Source organism: Myotis myotis, unplaced genomic scaffold (assembly GCF_014108235.1).
Source record: "Myotis myotis isolate mMyoMyo1 unplaced genomic scaffold, mMyoMyo1.p scaffold_m19_p_27, whole genome shotgun sequence".
Classification (NCBI taxonomy): Eukaryota; Metazoa; Chordata; class Mammalia; order Chiroptera; family Vespertilionidae; genus Myotis; species Myotis myotis.
Window position 1 is genome coordinate 2,565,968 of NW_023416332.1, and position 20,777 is coordinate 2,586,744.

Sequence of the window (20,777 nt, forward strand, 5' to 3'; positions counted from 1 at the left end):
CACACATGTCCTAACTGGGGATCAAACCCACAACCTTCTGGTGTAGGGGTCGATGCTCCAGCCAACTGAGCACCCGGCCAGGGCAGAACCTATGCCATTTTAAGATTAGCCTGCCCGTCCAGTGTCATCCAGTGGTTAGTGCAGGCAGGGAATGGAATCTGCAACCCCCTGGCCAAGGCCTCTGAAGGGTTGTGGGTTCAATTCCCGTTCAAGAGCACATACCTGGGTTGCAGGTTCCGTTCCCGGCCCGTGGGAGCACATGCAGGAGGCAACCAATCAATGTGTCTCTTTCACGTCGATGTTTCTCTCACTCCCCGTCCCTTCCTCCCTCCCTTCCACTCTCACTAAAAAAAAAAAATAATAATAATAATAAATGGAAAACATATTCTCAGGTGAAGATTGACAACAACCACGCAAAGGTTAGCCTGAGAAGACCCTTTGAGAGAGAAGACAAGGTGGAAACGGGTCAGGCCTCGGCTGCTGGGGCCGCGCCCTGGGGCTGCCGTAACAGTGACCGCAAACCGGTGGCTTAGCAGCCACAGAATTGGTTCTCCCCGTTCTGGGGGCCAGAAGTCCGAGATCACAGCGTGCAGGGCCAGCTCCCGAGGCTCTGGGGAGACTGTTCCCGCCTCTCTTCTAGCTCCTGGGGGCTGCGTGACCCCAGTTCTGCCGCCCCCCCCCCCCAGTTCGGGTGCCCCCGTCAAGTCTGTGGGCCGAGGCGCTCCATCTCTTCTCCTACGAGGATCCAGTCGCTGGAGTCAGGGCTCGTCCTAAATGCAAGGCGACCTCATCCCAGGCCCCAGCCACAGCTGCAGAGACCCCCTCGCCAAGCAAAGTGGCCTCACAGGAGCTGGGGTTGGGGACAGGGACAACCTTTTGGGGTCCACCATTCACCCCACTGCAACCACCAAGAAATGCTGCCCCTCGGGTCCCGTGGACACACAGGCTGTCCCTCCCCCGGTGACAGCACTTAAGATTGGGGCGGGCGGGCGGGGCGGGGGGGGGGGGATGAGAAGCATAAGATGAACCCGCGACTGACCACGACGCGCACAGCCCGGCCCCCGCAGACGTCCACCTCGGCCCAGCGCCTGCCGGCTGCTGACCGACGCCCACAGCACACGACGCCCGTCACAGTCACCCGGCCGAAGCCAGGGGGGCCGCCGGGGCCACACGCGGGACGCCAACAGAAAATCTGCTGCGCTGTCTCTGCAGCTCCACCCGGAAGCCTGGCCGCGTGGGAACGTGCCGCGCCCGCGCCCTCCTCGCTGGGCTCGGCTTCTCCCGGCGCCCAGGGAGGATGTCTCCCCGCGCGGCGGGGGGGGGGGGGGGCGGGGCGGGGGGGCGCTGGCAGCAGGAAATCCTGATGTGTGTGTTCTCTTCCTGGGCTTCCGGCCTCCAAGCAGGACTGTGTCAGGGTCCAGGGGTGACAGGACACGGCCAGTGATAGTGGCCCGGGCCCTGCCCTTGGGGCCACCCCTGGCCAAGGCCTCCGTTAACACAGGACAGGTCACGGTTGTCCCCGCTGGGCAGGGCCTGCATTGTGCTGGCTCAGCAAGTGAGGAAGGGCCCACAGGAGCCCTGGCCGGCGGGGGGGGGGGGCACAAGTCCAGCCCCCTGAGGCCCCACAGCCGCCTCTGGGCTCCCGTAGTAACTCAGGGGCGCCACAGGGGCCGTCCTGGGGAGGCTGCCTCGGGCTGCGACCCTCGGCCGGCCAGCACCGCGAATATAAAGGGTCCAGTTGCAGCAGGAGGGCTTGTCTCTGCAAGCTGCTCGCTCGCTCCCCGAGGCCTGCCTGCCCTCTCTGTCCTCTAGTGCCCTCTGCCCTCACCCGTGTGAGGGGGCCAGCGGGCTCCCGGCTCAGAGCCAGGCCTCCGCCTGGACAGGGGCTTACACTCAGATTCCACTTCAACTTAAATCATTAGGCCTTATGGGTGCTGTACATTCAAAACCTCATTTCTTAACCTGTTAAGTTCCATTTTACAAGCCCGGTTACTCCCTTTGAAAGCCTCGCAGACTTTAAAGTCATTTTTGTTTTTATAAATATATATTTCTTTATTGATTTCAGAGAGGAAGGGAGAGGGAGAGAGAGATAGAAACATCAATGATGGGAGAGAATCATTGATCGACTGCCTCCCGCACGCCCCCTTCTGGGGATCGAGCCCGAAACCTGGGCATGTGCCGTTGGCCGGAATCAAACCTGGGACCCTTCAGTCCGCAGGCCAGCGCTCTACCCACTGAGCCAAACTGGCCAGGGCTTTAAAGTCATTGTTAAGTGGCCTCTGCATCATATTCGGTCCCATCCACAAACTCAGTCAAGTAAGCATTTTCGACGTTCAGACGTGAATTTACAAATTAGGTCTCTTTTACTTCCTCCTCAAGGGCTTCAGCTTGTCCGGACGGAGCACAGAATCTCGGCGCCCGAAGAGCTCACTCGTGAGATTGACTGTGCACGGGTGCTGAACCCCGAGCTGTCCCAACTGTCCCAGGAGCACAAACTCCCAACGCGCTCAGGTTTCACTCAATTAGGTAAAAGCGGACGCTCTGACTCCAACTCCCTGCAGCCTTTCCAGGCCTCATCTCAGCCTTCCCACGGCTGAAAGATGTGTACCCACCTCAGGGTTTCAACCGGGCGCCCCTGGGCACCAGCCGGGGCAGCTGGGAGGCCGATAGCTTTGTCAGGACCCCCGGGATGCTGCCCGTGGGGGCTCTGCAGGGCTGGCCCCGAGGGAGCCCTGAGTGGACTGTACAGGGCTTTAGCCCCAAAGACCCCGGAAGCCAGTGGCACCCATGGCTAAATGCCTTTCTCAGTGAGAGCCCTGTGACCCTGCTTGGCATTCCTGGGACGGCACAACGAACAGGACATCGGCACAGCTCGTGGGGCCCCTCCAGAGCTCTGCCTGGCTTGGGATCAGTACCCCAGAGGTCAGGCCTCAGGGCTGAGCCGGGTGCCAGGAACACAGAGCAGCCCCGTGACGCGTGACAGTTGGTACATGACATGCATCAGCACACCCAGCCCCAGCCACCCTCTGGAAGACCGGCAGGAAATATGGGGAAGAGAAAGAAGAAAACACGTTCAGTTCAAGGAGAAGCCTCTCACGCAGCAGAAATGGGGAAACAGCTGAGCAGTGGTCCTGGCGTTGCCGGGCAGGCCAGGGTGGGGACCGGCTGTGTGGTTTTCTGCAGGAAACGGCCGGGACGCTGGGGATGGGTGGGGGCATCTGTTCGCTGGTATCAAGTGAGTGAAACTGCTGGCCCGGTCTGCGTCCGGGCCATCCCAGGGCGGACACTTCTTGCTGGGAGCTGAGACAGAGAGGTTCTGTTTGCATGTGCAAGTTGGGGCCACTGTTCGCAAGCACAGAGACAGCACCGGGTCTCGGGTACCTGAGGTTTTCGTGTCCCCGCTCCAGGCAGCGCTGGGCACCACCCGCCCATGGATGATGACCGAAGGCGAGGACTGAGATGCCCTCCCCCAGGGAGATGTGGGGGCGGCGAAGGAAAGCGAGGCTGCGAGGAGGCCACCAAAGCGGCAGGAGGAAAGCCTGGAGAGGCGATTCCGTGTCCAAGAGAGAAGACGGTGGGAGCCGGTGAGGCCGGTCCCGCGCGGTCCCCTCGGCCACGCGCCCACGCCAGGCTGTGGATCTGGAGCCTCGGGCGCCCCCTGGTGGTCACATCTGGCTGCAGCGCTGTCGTCGCACAAGGTGCACAGGCTTCCAGGGAGAGCATGAGCTGGGGAGGCAAGGGGACCGCCTCCCGGACACGCCGCGAAGCCCACGAGGGGACCTCCCCACCCCCCGGGACCCCGACCCCGCGCGGCGACCCTCGAAACGCCCGGCAGGGGGGCGCTCACCACCCTCCAGAAGACGCGGGGTCCTTGCACTGCCCAGCTCCTCGGCCCCGCCCATTGACCACGCCCCCTACCCTGCCAGGCCCCGCCCCTCTCCCCGGCTCTTCCCCCCCCTTCGACCCGCCCCCAGCCCATCGTCAGGCTCCGCCCCAATCTAGGCTCCTCCCCTCGGCCCCGCCCAGCGTGCCCTGCGTGTCGGCGGCGGCGCGGAACTGGCGTGGCACAGCGACGGCGCGCGCGGGCGTCCTGGGGCGGGACTTCCGGCGGCGCTGGCGAGCGTTTTCCGGCCGCGCGCGAGGATGGTCCGGCCGGCCTCCGGGACATGAAGGTGAGCCCCGCGGCGGCCGGCCGGGGTAGTGCCCGCGCCCCGCGTCCCGGCGCCTGCGCCTCCTCCTCGCGCGGCCTCAGTTCCCCTCCGCGAAGGGGCGCGAGGGAAGCGGCGTGCGGCCGGTGTGGACGAGAGGGGGTGTTGGAGCGAGAGGACGTGGGCGACGGGCAGCGTGTGGGGGCGGACGTGGGCGGAGGCGCCGTGGGCCCGGCGGAGCGAGCGCGGGCCGGTGTGGACGAGCGAGTGGGAGAGCGCGGCTCCGTGTGACAGGTGGCGGTGAGCAGGCGGGGCGCCGGGGGAGTGGGGGTCGCCCCGACCCCAGGGCAGGCCACCCCCTCCGGTTTGGGGTGCACTGGGCTGGACCCCGCCTCGCTCAGTCCCCAGCCTCGAGGGTAGACATTGCTGAGCCCAGAGGGGTCAGGGGACCCCGGTGGCTGCGTCCTCCGCGCCTCCACACCACGGAAGGCGCCTGCGGTGTGGACACCTGGTGGCGGACCCCGGCCTGAGCGGCACGTGGTCCATTCATGGCCCCGGGGCTGCGGTCCTGCTTCCGCGGGGCCCTCACTTCCCAGAGCGCCCACCGCTCCCGCGGGACCCCCGTTGGCTCCAGAATTTGCACTCAGAGGCGACAGCGGGCATGAGTGACCGCCACACCTGCCATCCAGTTGAAGACAAAGGCGGCTCAGGGTCCAGCCCGGTGTCCGTGATGGACTCTGGACCCACCATTCAGGCTTCTCAAAATGGCCCGTCCGTGAGTAAGGAGAGCAGTCCGTCCGCCACAGCCGCGTCTCGAAAGGAAGAGAAACGACCGGAGGGCATCGCAGGACAGGAGCTCCGATCAGCACACGTACAACACGTGTCCGCACTGGGTGTGCGCGGGTGAGCCCGGCTGTGGCCAGCACTCAATGGTCTTCGATGGAAAGCACTTGAACGGCACCGCAGGGTCTCGGTCCTTTGGTCACACGGCTGGAACAGCTCTTACTGTGGGTCTCCATGGAAAGCATTTGACCGTCTCCACGGGGACCGGCTGTCCTCTGGGCACAGGCTGACACAGTCCCCCGGAGCCCGGAGCCTCAGATGGTGGCTCCAGGCAGGCCTGCGGCCCCTGGTTTGGGTGTGTAGCAGCCTCTCTGGGTCACTACACACCACACTCCCCGTCCCACACAGAAGAGGTCATGGGCACATGGGGTGAAACACACGCTGCCTGGCAGGAGCGTGCACCTTGGGCACACAGGCCTGGAGGACATCGCCGTGCAGTGCCCAGTGGGGAGCGGTGGGAGGTGCCCGGGCAGGGCCTCGCCAGGCAGGAGCACCCCACACACCACACAGCTCACATGTTAGTCCCCACCACCAGGGCCAGGCAGGCAGTCTGCAAAGTTCCCTGCTGGTCCGGGAGCGGCTCCACACACCAGGTGCTTCTCCCTGGCGCGCCTCCTCACCCCCACGCTGGCCCCCGGGGGCAGGCGGTCTGCCGCTGTGCCCACCAGGCCTTGTGCTCAGCCTGGTCCTCCTTCTGTTGCCCCTGCTCCTGGCACTTAAGCCAGCAGTGCCTGTCTCCTCCAGATGGGCCCCACCTCCATCCTTTCCTCTGTCGTCCTTTCCCGTGGTGAGAGAGCACCGGTCAGGGGTCAGGCAGAGGGTCTCGGTCCACCATGAGCAGGACAGCAGGAGGGGCGGCAGGCCGCGGCGGGAGGGTGGGAGGGCACCCTCGAGCCTGCAGGTTACTGCTGTGGGAGCACTTCCTGCTTCGTTTCCATTCCTTTCCGTGCTCGGTGACCCAGGCCCCTGCCCTGGAGCCGAGGAGACGCCTGCGGTCGCGGAGGGGGCCTGGGGCCAAAGCGGTGCCTCGCAGAGCGGGCCCCTCCCGCCGCTCCATGTAGCTCCCGCCCGCAGGTCCCTCCCGCGCAGGGCCCTCACCTCCGTTCTCTAGCGTGTGGAAGCACATCCAGGCCTGTCCGGCCCCACCGTGGCCCAGCTGCCAGGCGCTGGCCCCCACAGCTTAGCAGCTGCAGTCTCTGTCCAGGGGGGTGATGGGTAATTCTGGGCAGCCTGCCCTTGCCAGGGCCAGCGCCCCCTCCCTCAGGGCCCTTCCAGACCTGGGGCTGTGCCCAAGGAGTCCAGTCTCCCCGCTGTGGTGGCTAGATGCTGGGCTGGGGCGGGCAGTACGGCAGAGGCTGCAGTCCTTGATTCTGATGCTGCCTGGGCCCCCCAGTCTGCACCAGGGCACCGGTCTCACCCAGGGGAGTGACAGCCCAGAATAGCGCAGCCTGTGCAGCCATGGGAGGGGGAGCAGGTTGAGAGGATAGTCGGGGACCTGGCTCTGTCCACTCCGACAGGGCACACCCTGCCTGGCCAGAAAGGCGATGCCAGCCCGCTGGTATGGGGGCGGCCCCTGGGCTGGGCTGGAGGGAGCACTTGCCAGGACCAGTTGTTTACATCTGTATATCTTTTTGTTTTTATCTTGACCTGAGGACATGATTTTTATTGATTTCAGGGGAGGGAGAGTGAGAGACCGTCAATATGAGGATGAAACAGAACAGTTGCCTCCCACACACACCCCAACCGAGGACCAAACCCACAGCCTGGGTGTGCGACCTGACAGAATCAAGCCCACGACCTTTTGGTGTAGAGACAATGCTCCAGCGCACGGAGCCACATTGGCCAGGGCCACACCTGCACCTCTTACAGCCTCATCGAGGACGGCAGCCAGGCCGGGCTGCTTGTCACTCAGCTGCCCCGAGGGAAAGACGAGGTGGGATCTGCAAGGGGGCGGGGAGCGAGGGCTAGCATGACTGCACAGCTAGTGCCAGTCCATGCGGGAAGGAGAAAACGCAGGTGATGCCCAGGAGGACCCAGCACAGCCCGCATGTCAGCGTCCCCCTCCTCACTGTCCTCGGTGGAGGAGCACAGGACTTTTAAATAAACCCGGGACGTGCTGCGTGCGAGCATGTGCGTGCGCTTCCTGCCGTTGGTGGAGCCAGTGCCTCTGCACAGCTGAGCGCCTGCCCTGTCCCAGCAGGAGGAGCTGCAGGCTGCTCTGCCACAGACATCCTCCGTGTCTCCCACAAGGGCGGGGGCGTTTCCAAAGCGGGGTCTGTCAGGAGAGGAAACGCGTTGGAAAGTATAATGTTCACAGGCAGATTGTCACCCAGGAAGGTTTCTCCAGCCTGACCTCCCAGAAACAGCCGAGAGGGGCTGCCCTGGCGCCTCTGGTGCCTCAGCCTCAAGCTCACACACGCCGGGTGGACATGCTGCCTTACTCAGCATCCTTTCCTCTGTCCGGGGAAGCCTCTGGGACTGGGGCTTGTGTCTTCCTCCTCCTCACGTCCCCACTTAGCAGGTAGTGGGCGTTTTATCTCTCTGATTTGTCAGAGAGAGCCCTTTAGGTGTTATGCATAGATAATGGGTAGGAATCTGCTGGCAAGTGTGTTCTGAGTACTTGTTTTCCTCATTGTTTCTTTATATATTCCTTATGTGTATGCATATACATATGTGTATGTATCCTAGAGGCCCAGTGCACAAAATTTGTGCACTGGTGGGGCGGGGGTCCCTCAGCTCAGCCTGTGCCCTCTCACAGTCCGGGAGCCCTGTGATCAATCGCCCCTACAGTGCAAGGCCCTGCCCACCCGCCGCAGCGCTGCCACTGGGCCTCCCTCTATGGGGCGATCGTGGGGCGATGGCCAGGCCCCCGGCCAATCACATCCCACCTGCCTTGGCTGGCCTGGCGCCAGTGGGTGTCACAGCGTGGTCGTCCGAACAGTTGTCCTGCTGTTCAGTCTTTCGGTCAATTTGCATATACTTTTATTACTATAGATGCATATGTAAAGGGTGTCCCAAAATTCACACAAGATTTGAATTTTACGCCATTTGTGCCGTAAAGTGTTGCCAACGAAAAAAACAGCATGACAGCTGACAGTTCAGGGTTATTAAAAATGGAGCGCTACACGAAAGAACAACACGTTTTCATTGTTGAGCAATATTTTAAAAATAATGAAATGGATGCTGATTTTTCTAACAAAATCATCTTCAGTGACGAGGCTCATTTCCATCTTGATGGCTTGGTTAATCGACAAAATTGTCGCATTTGGGGTTCAGAAAATCCACGAGTGATTGTTGAGAAACAAATGCATCCACAAAGTGTCACTGTTGGGTGCGGATTTGGGGCTGGAGGCATCATCGAACCATTCTTCCTCGAAAATGCGGCTGCTCAGGCAGTAACAGTTAGTGGTGCTCGCTATCGCGACATGATAACCCAGTTTTTGGTGCCTAACTTGCAAGCTATGGATGTGGACGACATGTGGTCTCAACAAGACGGTGCCACGTGCCATACAGCCCGAGAGACAATTCAATTACTGCGTGAGTCATTTCCTGGCCGTGTAATTTCCCGTTTTGGTGATCAGAATTGGCTGCCCAGATCATGCGATTTAACGCCGTTGGACATTTTTCTTTGGGGTTTTTTGAAGTCTAGGTTTATGCCAACAAGCCCACAACCACCCACGCCTTGAAGGAGGAAATTGAGTGCTGTATCAATGAAATTCAGCCACATTTATGCAAAACGGTCATGGAAAATTTCAACAAAAGAGTGCGTATATGCCAGCAAAGCCATGGAGGCCATTTACCCAATATGCTATTCCATACATAACCCTATACTGTATACTTTATGAATCAATAAAAGATTTACAATTTTTAATTATAAACCTGTGTTTTCTATCAAAATTACTTCTTGCGTGAATTTTGGGACACCTTTATTTTGTCTTCTAAATGGAAGTTTTGTGTTCTCACGCGGTAAGCTCTATTGGTGTTTTTTCTGTGACCTAGCGTCGCGTCGCGCACAGAGCTGGAACAGCCTCCCTACTCCGAGGTGACGTGAACAGGCGCCCGCATCTTCTCCGGGTTCCGTGGATCTGTTAGTCGCAGTGAAGCCCTCTGACCGGACCTCTTCGTTTTGTTTTTAATAATTTTTTTTTTTCGGAGAGAGAGAAAGGGAGGGATCGAAACCTTAATGATGAAAGAGAATCATTGACTGGCTGCCACCTGCACACTCCACACTGGAGATCCAGCCTGAAACCCGGGCAGGTGCCCTGACCGGGAATCGAACCATGACCTCCTGGTTCATAGGTCAATGCTCAACCACTGAACCATGCTGGCCAGGCTTCTTTGGGTTCGATGGGGCGGGAGAGCCAGCATTCCCCTAGTGGGCCCGCAGTGGTCAGCAGGGCCCGCGGCAGGGAGGCAGGGAAGCCCCTCTGGCTGGCTGTGAGGGAAATGGGCCCAGCGGTGCTGGAAGCTGGACTCGGGCACTTGGGGCTGGTCCAGGGCAGGGCTGTGTCCTGGGGCCAGCAATGCCCAACCCAGTGCCCTGAGGACCCAGGCCCCGCTGTGAGGTCTCCAGGCGCTCTGCTCTCTCCGCAGCCCCCTGGACTCCGAGCCTGCACCCCCTGCGACTGCCCGCCATGAAGGCGCTCCTCCGCGTGCTCTGGCTCGCTCTGGCCTGCGGCTCTGCTCACACCACCCTGTCAAAGTCAGACGCCAAAAAGGCCGCCTCCAAGACCCTGCAGGAGAAGGTAAGGTGGTGGGAGCCTGGCCGCAGGGCTGCCCCTTTGCACCTTCTCTCTCCCCACGGGGGCCCCGTGTCCACGTGGCCTGGGAGCGGGAGGCTGGGGGGCGTGGCGGTGTGCTGACAGGGCGGCCGCAGGGAGCAGCTCCCTGCCCTGGGCCTGTCTCGTGTGGCGATGTCCAAATTTCGGCCCCACCCGCTTTCCGCTGCTTTCAGCACCAGCGCTCGTCCTGGATCATCTGTGAAGTCCAGTCAGGGAGGCAGAGCGTGTCTGCAAGGGACTGTCCGCTCCGCGGGGCGGGCCTCCCCCTGCATCCCCTGGCTGAACCGAGAGGCCGCTCTGCCGGGTCCGCCTCTGCCTGCGGGCGCTGACGCTTCCCCATTCCCTTTGCTCCAGACTCAGTTTGCAGAGAAGCCTGTCCAGGACCGGGGGCTGGTGGTGACGGACCCCAGAGCCGAGGACGTGGTTCTGGAGCATCGCAGCTACTGCTCGGCCAAGGCCCGAGAGAGGCACTTCGCTGGGGACGTCCTAGGTTACGTCACTCCGGTGAGCTGGCCCCGGCGGACGGGGTTGTCCCAAGCGCACGGCGGCACTGGGGTCTGCATGCTCACCTCCCCAGGCCCGGCTGCCGTGGGGTGCAGCAGGAACGGCGCAGGGTCCTCGGGGGGCTCGTCTGCCTGGCCAGCTGCAGGGACTCACCGGCCTCTGTCCTCTGCCAGTGGAACAGCCACGGCTACGACGTCACCAAGGTCTTTGGGGCCAAGTTCACGCTGATCTCGCCCGTGTGGCTGCAGCTGAAGAGGCATGGCCGCGAGTTGTTCGAGATCACGGGCCTCCACGACGTGGACCAAGGTTCTCACCTGTTCGTCTCCTGGCCCAGTGGGGGTGTGAGTGTGAGCCTGTGTGTGAGAGCATGCATGTGGTGACTGCCCGGGGTTGGCCTGCACCCCTGTCCTCTTGGCGGGTGTGCATGATGTCCAGGAGGGGCGTCTGGGGGTGCTGTTCAGCTTCTCTGAAAGCTGAGTCTGGAGCGAAGAGAAGAGAAGCGTCAGTGTCCGCGGCCTCTGGCTCAGCCAGGGCTGTGCTGGTCGCCCCGTGCCGCTGACCGGAGACGCAGGGGAGGCCCTCCCCGCGGAGCTGCCATCGCTGCAGATGTGCTCTCTCCCGGGCGCCCTGTCTGACTCGCTCACCACGGGGCCACCACAGAACTCGAGGCGGGTCCGGTGAGGAGCGCGTTTGTGGGCCTGAGCCTGAGCTTACATGGCTGTCCCCCTTCCGGGTCCAGAGAGGACACACGTCAGCCAGTTGTAGAGCCTCGAGACCCAGAGCAGCTCCCCGATGCCAGGAGGGCAGCGTCAGAGTGTGGCTGCCGGACACCCTCAGCTCCAAGCAACAGTCCCGGTGTCTGAGCTGCCAGCCCAGGCTGCTCTGCGGGGAGGCGGCCCCCAGACCTCCCCATCAGCTCCCCGCTGTTCTCTCGTCATGCAGCGTTTTCCTCCGTGGGGGTAGGTGTGGGGTTGTGTCCCCAAATTGACTGTCCTCTCCCTGCCCCATAGGGTGGATGCGTGCAGTCCGGAAGCAGGCCAAGGGCCTCCGTATAGGTGAGTCCAGGGCGTGGAGGTGGTCAGGGCAGCAGCCCTTAGACCACAGGCCACGGGATGGAGGTCTGGTTGGTGTGACCTCCTGTGAGTGGATGAGTGGGCCCCAGGGTGATCCAGCGCATTGGTCACTCCCCCAACCGCTCAGAAACGTAGCCAGCCAGCTTTCATGGCCCTGGTCCAGCTGGGGTCCTGCGGTCCTATGCCCACCCGGCCTCAGCCCAGCACGGCCAGCCCTCCTTCACCAGTTTCTTCACTCACAAGTGAGGGTCTGGGGCCCAAGCCCGAGAGGAACACCAACCCCACCCCGTCCCGGAGAGCACAGCTGGCTAGCGAGGGAGTGTCCCAAAGTGCAGTGGGATCCGTGGGGTCTGGCGAGTTTGGGGCAGGCTAGGAGCAGGAGCCAGGAGGAGGCGCTAGAGGAGACGTGTGGTTGGCAGTGTGGGGAGCCGTGGGCAGGGTCAGGTCTGGTGGGAGATGGTCCAGCGGGAGCCAGGAGCGAAGAGCAGAGTGTGGGGTCTGGGCAGCCGGAACCAGCGAGTATGGGCACACGGGTTGGCATCTCCACCCTTCTACCCCCGGGCCCGCCCTCACCAGGCCATGAGCTGCTGGGATGACCATGCTGGGTGCCTGTGGTCACTCTGGGTGGGGCCGAGCACAGGAGGGTCACGCTGCCTGTGCGGGCCTGTGCCCCCAGTGCCTCGGCTCCTGTTTGAGGACTGGACGCATAAGGACTTCCAGAGCGTGTGGGACAGCGAGGACGAGATCGAGGAGCTCAGCAGGACCCTGCTCCTGGTCGCCAAGGTGAGGCCTGGTGCTCCCCAGGCGGGGCCCTGCCTCGGGCGACGCACAGCTGTCCTCAGGCCCCAGGGCTGGGGTTGGGTGGAGAGGGACATGAGTGGACAGCACATAGGAGAGCCCTGGCCACTCTGCCTGTGGTCTGTGGGGACCCCCACTTCGGTGCCTGTGGCTTGAGCCTCAGGCCGTGACCTTTGTGGTGGGCGCGGGGGCTGCCTCCCATGCTTCCCTCCTGCTCACGGGCCATCCTCACCGTCCCGGGTCCTTTCAGAGCCAGCATTTCGATGGCTTCGTGGTGGAGGTGTGGAGCCAGCTGCTGAGCCAGAAGCACGTGTAAGTGGCGGAGGCAGAGCCCCAGGGGTCCCGTGGAGGCCGGAGGAGGGACGGGGAGCTCACTTGGGTGGAGGCCTTGGTCCCACAGACGCGGCTCTGCTGGCCTGCCCTGCGCCTGCCCTGCAGGTGGCGGGGGGAGCAGGAGCCTCCCCGCAGGGCGCCCAGGCAGTGCCACAGTCGGGCTCACATACCAGCAGGGGGTGCTGCTGAGCACGAGGAGCCTGCCCAGGGCCCGAGGAGAGGCTGGCGAGCACAGCCAGGCCCTCCCATTGACGGCCATGGGGCTCCGGGAAAGAACAGCCGCCCTGGCCACACTGCCCTGGGCCAGAGAGACCAGCAGGGCGGAATGGTGGAGAGTCACCCGCAGCAGCCACCGCCCTGGCCTGTCGGGGACATGGGGGCCACCCCACCAAGGGCAGGGACCAAGCTCTCCTGCCGGCCATTGTGGCCACGGCTCCACAGAGGCGGGTGCAGCCACAGGCCCACACAGGGCAGTGGACGCCTTCAGCCCTTTTGTTTACTTACTCTTTCTTTTAATTTATTTCTTTTAGAGAAATATTAGTTTGTTGTTCCACTTACTGATACATTCATCGGTTGCTTCCTTTATGTGCCCTGACGGGGATCAAACCCGCAACCTTGGCGAATCCGGGTGTCCCCCTTCTGTTGTAAAGCTGCACGCGGCCTCGGCCCACGTGGAAGCAGAGTCCCCACAAGGACCTGTCTTCCAGGGCAGGTGGGAGACACCGTCAGGTGCAAGGGGAACGGGACAGACGTGCCAGGAGCCGGTGCCAGGGGCCCTCTGCCCTGGGGGGGTGGCGCAGCGGCAGGGGTCCCTGCTCCCCACGCTCAGGCCCCTGCACCAGCCGGTGCTTCTGAAGGCTCCCTGTCTGTCCGCCTGTGCTGGGCCGAGGCCGGTTTGGAAAGGGTGGATGGAGCCGGGAGAGCGTGCTGCCACCCAGTCAGGCCTCGCACTCCGCGTCCACTCGGACCGCATGGGAGGTCCTGGGGCACACAGGAGGGGTGCCACGGGCAGCGTGTGGACCCCGAGCCGGTGCCCGAGGGCTGGGGCATCTTCCAGGGCAGGAAGTGCCGTAAGGGGCGCCTGCCCAACCCCGGGCTCGGTCCGGTCTCCCGGGCTGACCTCGTGTTTCTTCCCAGGGGCCTCATCCACCTGCTCACCCACATAGCCGAGGCGCTGCACCAGGCCCGGCTGCTGATCATCCTGGTCATCCCTCCGGCTGTCACCCCTGGGTGAGTGCCACGCTCGCTCAGGCAGGAGATGGAAACGGCTGGCCCGAGTCGGCGGGCTGGTCCCAGGCCACGTCCCTGAACCCATACCCGGGAAGACGTGTTGAAAGTCCCTCAGTCTGAGGGATGGAGTCTTTCAGACACACTTCCACTCGCCCTCAGGCGAGGCCCTGGCCCTGGGGAGCTCAGGCAGCAGTTGGGGCTCCTTCCAGAACCTGGTGGACGGGGAGGTGGAGGGGTCCCAGCGCTGTGGCTGTCATGTCTGCCCTGCCCAAGGCACAGGTCAGGGCCAGGGCAGACCCGGTAAAGGGGCAGGGCAGTGGTGGGGAGGGCCACAGAGGCCTGAGGGGACCAGGTTAGATGCACCTCGGCCGGCGATGTCCACTGAGAACGCTCGCAGGTCGATAGACTCACAGAAACGACCCAGCAAGGCTGACGGGGAGCCTGCAGACTCTCGGGCCTCTGGGACAGGTGCCCCTAAAAGCAGGCACGGTTCTCTGGGGAGAGTGTGCCTGGCTGCCTGCCCGCCCGCACTCGGCCCTTATGCCCCATGGTGCCCACACTTCCAGGGTGCCCCTCTGGCCGGTGGGCTGCAGCAGGCTGGATTTCAGACCTGTGTCCACAGCTGGCACCCATCCCAGAGCAGGGCTGGTGGTGCTCCCCCAGGAGCGAGCCAGCCGGAGCCCGTGCCCCTCCTCCCCCACACATGTGCATTCATGTGTGCGGGACACACGTGATGGGGCTGGCAGACTCGAGCACCCGGGTGGGCTTGGTTGCAGACACACAGCGCCCATTCCCTGGGTCCCCTGGTTTCTTGGGTGATTTGGGGCAGCTCACCCACTAGTGCTGTGCCTGGAGCCGGAACCTGCCTGCAACCCCCTCCCTGGCCCAGGCCGTCCACTGGCACGGAGCCGCACAGCTTTCGGCCGGTGCAGAAAGCACACTCGCAGTGCTGTGCTGAGGGGGCAGAGGTAGACACCCTGGAGGGCCGACAGCTGGGACCCCCTCTGCCCTGGAACCTTCAAGCCCAGCTCCTGGCACCTAGGCAGGAAGTGGATGTGTGAGCTGGGGTGACCGGCCCCTCCCCCAGCCACCGCAGGAGGAAGCTCTGTGGGCATGGGGGCCTGGGGTGCTGGAGGGAGGGACGGGGCCACTGTGCCTGGGGCTTCAGGCACGTCCCCTGGTCCCTCCCAGCAGCCAGGTGTGCGTTCAGGGCGGACTGACTGCGGGGCCCTGGGAGCCACCTCCTCATTGTCGCTTACCCTCCTCCGCGGCACTGCTCCCAGCACCTCCACAGCGGCTCTCACTGCACAGCCTGTGCTCTGGGAGGGGCCTGTGTGCAGGGCAGGGCGGGCGCCTTTGTCTGCTGTGCTGTGTCGGGGGCCCTCCCAGCAGCGCTGACCTTGCGCTCTGCTCCCAAGGTCACAGCCTGCCACTGTGCTCGGGCGGGCGTGGAGGTTTCGCTCCGCTTCACGCTCTCAGGGAGATGCGAGTGCGCCGCACAATGCACTGGCTTGACTGGAACCGGCGCCCTCCCGGGCTGGCCCCGGCATGTCCTCCTGGGCTCGGGCCAGCCCCTCCTGCTCAGCCTCCGGGAGCTCACCTCTGACACGGACCTGCTGAGCCCAGGCCCCACGCGCTGGCCCTGCCGCCACTGCCCACTCGGACAGCCTGGTGGGCAGATGTCCACCTTGATGTGGGCTGTTCCCCTCCCCCATCCCCTCGAGCCACACCTGGGTTCCCCATGGCTTCTGGCAGGCAGTCACCCCATGGTCAGAAGACCCTGATGGGGTGCTCCTCTGCACAGAAGCCCATCCCACTCACCTGGGGCTGAGGACAGCCTACACCAGAGTGTGGTGGCTCGGGACAGCGGGCACAGGCCACCTGTGGGTGTGGGACAGGCATGGAGGGTGGCGCTGGATGCAGAAAGCAGGGGTCCAGGCTGGGAGGCTGAGGAGCCTGCAGGCCAGTGGTCCCCTTGACCCTTGTGGGGTAGGTGGGCTCATGCTGAGTGGACCAGCAGGGAGGGGCAGTTGATAACTGGTGGGAATGGCTGGGAACGTGGGGAGCAGATGTGGGCCTCCTAGTAGTGGGCCGGCCCTCGCCTGTCACCATTTAGGGGCAGAGGGTTGGGGGTCCTGGTGGGGGAACAAGGCCCTAGAGGCGACCCCGGGGGCCATGTGGCCCTGACCATGCTGCAGGCCGTCCCCTGTGGCCGAGTGCTGAGTTATTTCCAGGAGTGACCTGAGGTCCTGGAGTGGCAAGGAGAGGGCAGTGGGCTGCAAACCGCCACCGCCAGCTGCTCTGCCTCAGCTCGGGGGCCGGCCGGGGGCCAGCGGGTGTGCGATGGGCCTGGGGGCTGTGCTTGTCTTGTGCAGGACCGACCAGCTGGGCATGTTCACAAACAAGGAGTTGGAGCAGCTGGGCCCTGTGCTGGACGGCTTCAGCCTCATGACCTACGACTACCCCTCCCCGCAGCAGTGAGTGGCTTCTGGGCCCTGTGAGCCCTGCTGGGTGCCCGCATGCTCCCCACCAGCAGGGCTGACTCGGGAAGGCCAGGCCTGGCTCCCCGCTGGCCAGCTCAGGACCACAGCTGCCAGCTGTTCCAGGGCGCAGAGGGCCCAGCCTGTTCTCCAAAGCCCAGGATTGGCCTGGCAGCCTTTTCGCTTTGGGGGCATGTGACATGGCAACAGACAGCCCCCAGGGGCGTACTCTCCCGGGTGTCCTGCCCCCCATGGTTGGCCCAGGGAAAGCAGATAGAGACAGGAGTGTCCAGCAGAAGGCAACAGGGGAGGCTCGCTGGCTGCTGCCCCTTCCCACTGTGCACGGACCCTCGCCCCAGCTTGGGAGGCCTCTGCCTGACACTGAAGCCCACGCCCCCCTCGCCCGGCAGGCCTGGCCCCAATGCTCCGCTGTCCTGGGTGCGAGCCTGTGTCCAGGTCCTGGACCCCAAGTCCAAGTGGCGGAGCAAGATCCTCCTGGGGCTCAACTTCTACGGCATGGACTACTCGGCCGCCAGGGATTCCCGCGAGCCAGTCATCGGGGCCAGGTGAGCTGGGGCTCCGTCAGCAGGGCAGCCTCTGGTGCGGCCCCTCCCCGAGGCCCTGGCTCCGTGGGTCTGCAGGTTCCCAGAGGCGATGGGTGAGCCGGGGAGAGGCCCTGGCGGGGTCTGCAGATAGAGCCTCTCTCAGCCTTGGAGTTGGGGGCCATGTTGTGCCACCCGATCTGGGACACCCCTAGCGTTTCCTCCTCTGTCAGGCGGGTGGACAGCCTTCGCGATGCGAGTGGTGCGTGTGCTGGCGGGGAGGGGATGGGCCCGCGAATCTCCACTCTAGAGGCCCTTGTCACATGGACCCTCACTTCCTGCTGCCTGGAGGATGGCCTCTCCTTTCTGCTGTGCAGCTCTGCTGGTGTTGGACTCTGTTCAGCTTCATTTGCTTCCTTTTTTGGGAAGATATTTTTGCTGGGCATAGAATTCTAGATTGTCAGCTTTTTTCCTGGGCTGTCACTTTGTCACCTTCCTGCTGTGTATCCAGTGGGCCACATTGTGGCGGTGCTGTCCCTGTGTGTGGCTGCCCCCCCCCGTGGCTGTCGTCGTCCCCCCATGTGGCTGCCCCCCTCCCCGTGCGGCTGTCCTCTCCCACCCCCCATGAGGCTGTCCTCCCCGTGCGGTTTTCCCCGCATGCGGTTCCCCCATGCGGCTGCCGCCTCCCCCCACCCCCTCCCGTGCGGCTGTCTCCCCCATGTGGCTGCCCCCCCATGTGGCTGCCCCCCCCCGTGCGGCTGTCCCCCCCATGCGGTTGTCCCTGCGTGCAGCTCCCCAGCAGCTGCCATGGTGACCAGGCGGGGCCTGCATGGACCTTCCTTCCTGCACGTGCTTTGCCTGGGCTTTTTGGATCTGTGGCTCTTTTTATCAGATTGAGAAAGATTTGGGCAGTTTCTTCCAATATTTGCCTCCCCCTCCCTTCTCTCTGGGCCTCCAGTGCATGTTGTCAGGTCCGTGGCTTGGCCCCGCCCCCTGGCCCAGGGTCCTCCGGGGACCCTTCTTTCCTTCCATCTCTTTGGGGTTTATTTCCGTCTCCACATCCATGGCCGCTGCTGCCTGTCTCATCTGCTCTTGACCCACTCGGCCTTTCCAGTCACCGTTGGCCCAGCGGCTGGTCTGGGTCTTCTCTCGTCTTCCCTGTCGCATGTGAGCTCTGCCCCTGCGTCGGTCGGCTCTGGGTCCTGTCACCCGCCCTCGTCGGGCCTGGGCTCTGGGTGGGGCGCCAGGTGCCCGTTTGTTCCCTGGAAACTACGTGAGCCACTGCTCTTCTCAAGTCCTGGTCCTGTCGGTGGAGAGCGTGTCCAGGGACCGCGGTCTGGGCGCGCTGCTGCAGCCGTGGTCCTTCACAGGGGTCTCTGTGGTCAGAACCCTCGTTCCTGGACAGAACCTCCTCCCTGGAAGGTCCCCCCCGCCCTCCTGCTCTATCCCCCCCACATCCCTGGCCTGCAGGGGTGTTGGCCTTGAGAGACCACCGTCCTAGCTCAGGCCACTGCACAGACACCGCAGACGGCACACACCACTCACTGCCCGTCCTGGAGGCTGGAGCCCGAGGCCTCCCTCCTGGGCGTGGGGACGCCGTCTCCTCCCCGTGTCCCCGCGTGGTCCCTGTGCATGTCTGTGTCCTGACCCCCTCTTCTCATGAGGACCCCAGTGGCCTCACTTAACCTGAGTCACCCCAGTCACAGTCTGAGGTCCTGGGCTCAGACCATCTCCAATCCACCTGGGGGGAGGAGTCATCATTTCCTCACGGGATGTGGGCCCAGCAGTAGCTCGCACAGTGGAGTTGTTGGAGCCCTAACCCAGCTTGTGGGTCAGATGACAAAGGGCTCCACGCAGACCCCAGTGGCCACAGCTCCAACTGTTCTGAGGAGGGGCCAGAAGCTGCAAAAAGGCATTCTGATGTGAAGGTATCTGTGTGTGTGTGCGCGCGCGCGCGCGCACGTGGAGGGGTGTGCACCTGTTCGCACACGCACACCGGCTCCTCCCAGCCAGAGGTGGAAGGCTATACCCCATCCGGTTGGCAGCCCCTGCGACCTCCCCTCCCTGACAGAGAGGCCAGGGGCCCGGCTTCAGGGGGTCTGAGGGAAGCAGGTGGTGGAGAGGGGGCCGGGGCCCAGGGTGTGGCTGGCTGCCTCGCCCGTGCTGCACCCCGGCCTCACCTGCAGGAGCCGATGCTGCCGCCCAGCAGGGCCTCCCCAGGGGCCAAATAACTGCGCAGAGCGCCAGCGCTGACAAGCGGCTGCGGCTCGGGCCTCAAAGGCAAGTGGAGGTCAGCGCCCACTTTGGTCCTGCAGGAGGCGGCTGAGGGGGACGTGGGTGAAGAGGGCAGGCCTGTGACAGGCGGGCAGGTCAGCTGGAGGCTTCAGATCAGGCCAGGGTCACGTCTGCCTCGAGGGAGCGCTGTGGTTTGGGCGGTGCCACAGCGCCTTCCCTGGGGTCCGCGTCTCTGTGACCAGAATGAGGGTCGGCGTGGACTGAGTGCAGGGCTGTGGGGGGGTCAGGAGGGATGTCCCCTCCCTCCAGGGGCACCCGAAAGGCCGTTGTGCCCCCCACAGGACCATCCCAAGCTAAGGGCAGCCTGTGATCAGGTACGTTGGTTGACAGTGATTCGCTGCACAGAGGAAGGGCGCACAGAGTGGGGTGATAGGCATGGCCACCAGCCTGAGTGAGCTGCCCGCCATGTGACATGAGGCCCCCGTGAGCCTCTGGCAGGATGCCAGGCCTTCGTGGAATTCTGGGCAGGGCCGGGCCCTTGTTCGTGCCTCCTGCCCCTGGCCCCACACCACCCGCCTCCCCCTCCCCCTCCCCCTTGGTCCCTCCCTCTCCCGGTGCTGGCGCTCACCCCCCCCCCCCCCCCCGGGCCTCCCCAGGTACATCCAGACCCTGAAAGAGCACAGGCCCCGCATCGAGTGGGACAGCCAGGCCGCGGAGCACTTCTTCGAGTACAAGAGGTGAGTGTCCAGCATGAGCCCTGGCCCTGGTCCCAAGCCCACCACTGCCCTGAGGGCTTTCCAAGTGACCTCAGACCTGGGCTCCAGGGGGCGGGGCCGGGAGAAGCGGGAGGCATTCGGTCCCACTGTCCTTTGCAGAAGCCGAGGAGGCAGGCACATCATCTTCTACCCGACTCTGAAGGTTCGTGGGCCGCCTGGGGGGCGGGGCGGACCTTCCCTCTGGGGACAAGGGGCTCGGACCTGGGCCTGTTTTGGGGTGCATGGGCCACCGGGGCTGCACTGGGGACAAGGCGGCTGACACTTCCCTGTCTGCAGTCCGTGCAGATGCGGCTGGAGCTGGCCAGGGAGCTGGGCGTCGGGCTGTCCATCTGGGAGCTGGGCCAGGGCCTGGACTACTTCTACGACCTGCTCTAGGCCCCGCTCTGGACAGACCTTTCTCAGCAATGGACTCACGGACATGGGAAATACAGACTGTTCTCTGCCTTTCTGGCCATGTCTCTTGCAGTCCTTGGGTGGGCCCCCTCCTCGGCATTGCCATGAGGAGAGACAGCCCTGGCCAGGCACTGTGAGGGCAGTCGCCACCCCAAGGTGCAGGGCTCCGGCTGCTCCATGCAGCCAGTGGTTCCAGTGGGTCTGGAGGCCTCAGAATGACCCAGCTCCCAGACCCGGACTCCTGGCAGGGGTGGCCCCACCACGTCACCCTGGACCTCACACTGCCAACAAGCCACCAAGTCCCCCGCACCAAGGGTGTCAGGCCACTGCCGAAACCTGCTCAGAGACGCCAGGCATGGGCCTCACTGGCAGCAGGACCCCAGAGCCTGCTGGTGCCAGCAGCTCTGGTCACTGGAATGACAGCGCCCTGGCCAGTCCCAGCACCTGCAGGACAACCGCTCTCCCGGGATCGAACACTGGGGGGCCCTCGTACTGAGGCGCTGGAGGATAGCTGTCTCCTCGTTGGGAACTGGGCACGGGGCGGGCGCTGCAGGTTAGAGATAGCTTTGCCGTGTGACTGTTCTCACCTCATTTCTGGGCATCTGCTGGTGTGTAAGAAAGTTCGTGTTAACTGTCCGAGA

At 63.8% G+C, this 20,777-nt stretch overlaps 1 protein-coding gene across 1 annotated transcript; it reads left to right on the top strand.

Annotated features, from left to right (window-relative positions):
* Window positions 1–4,057: 4,057 nt before the first annotated feature.
* CHID1 (chitinase domain containing 1) lies at window positions 4,058–20,772 on the top strand. The gene is made up of 13 exons (XM_036295846.1): window positions 4,058–4,172; window positions 9,585–9,736; window positions 10,127–10,276; window positions 10,450–10,582; window positions 11,287–11,331; window positions 12,026–12,132; window positions 12,398–12,459; window positions 13,618–13,710; window positions 16,086–16,187; window positions 16,601–16,756; window positions 19,624–19,704; window positions 19,843–19,885; window positions 20,020–20,772. The coding sequence occupies exons 2-13, from the start codon at window positions 9,626–9,628 to the stop codon at window positions 20,116–20,118; spliced, it is 1,182 nt and encodes a 393-aa protein (XP_036151739.1). The 5' UTR covers window positions 4,058–4,172; window positions 9,585–9,625; the 3' UTR covers window positions 20,119–20,772.
* Window positions 20,773–20,777: the final 5 nt, after the last annotated feature.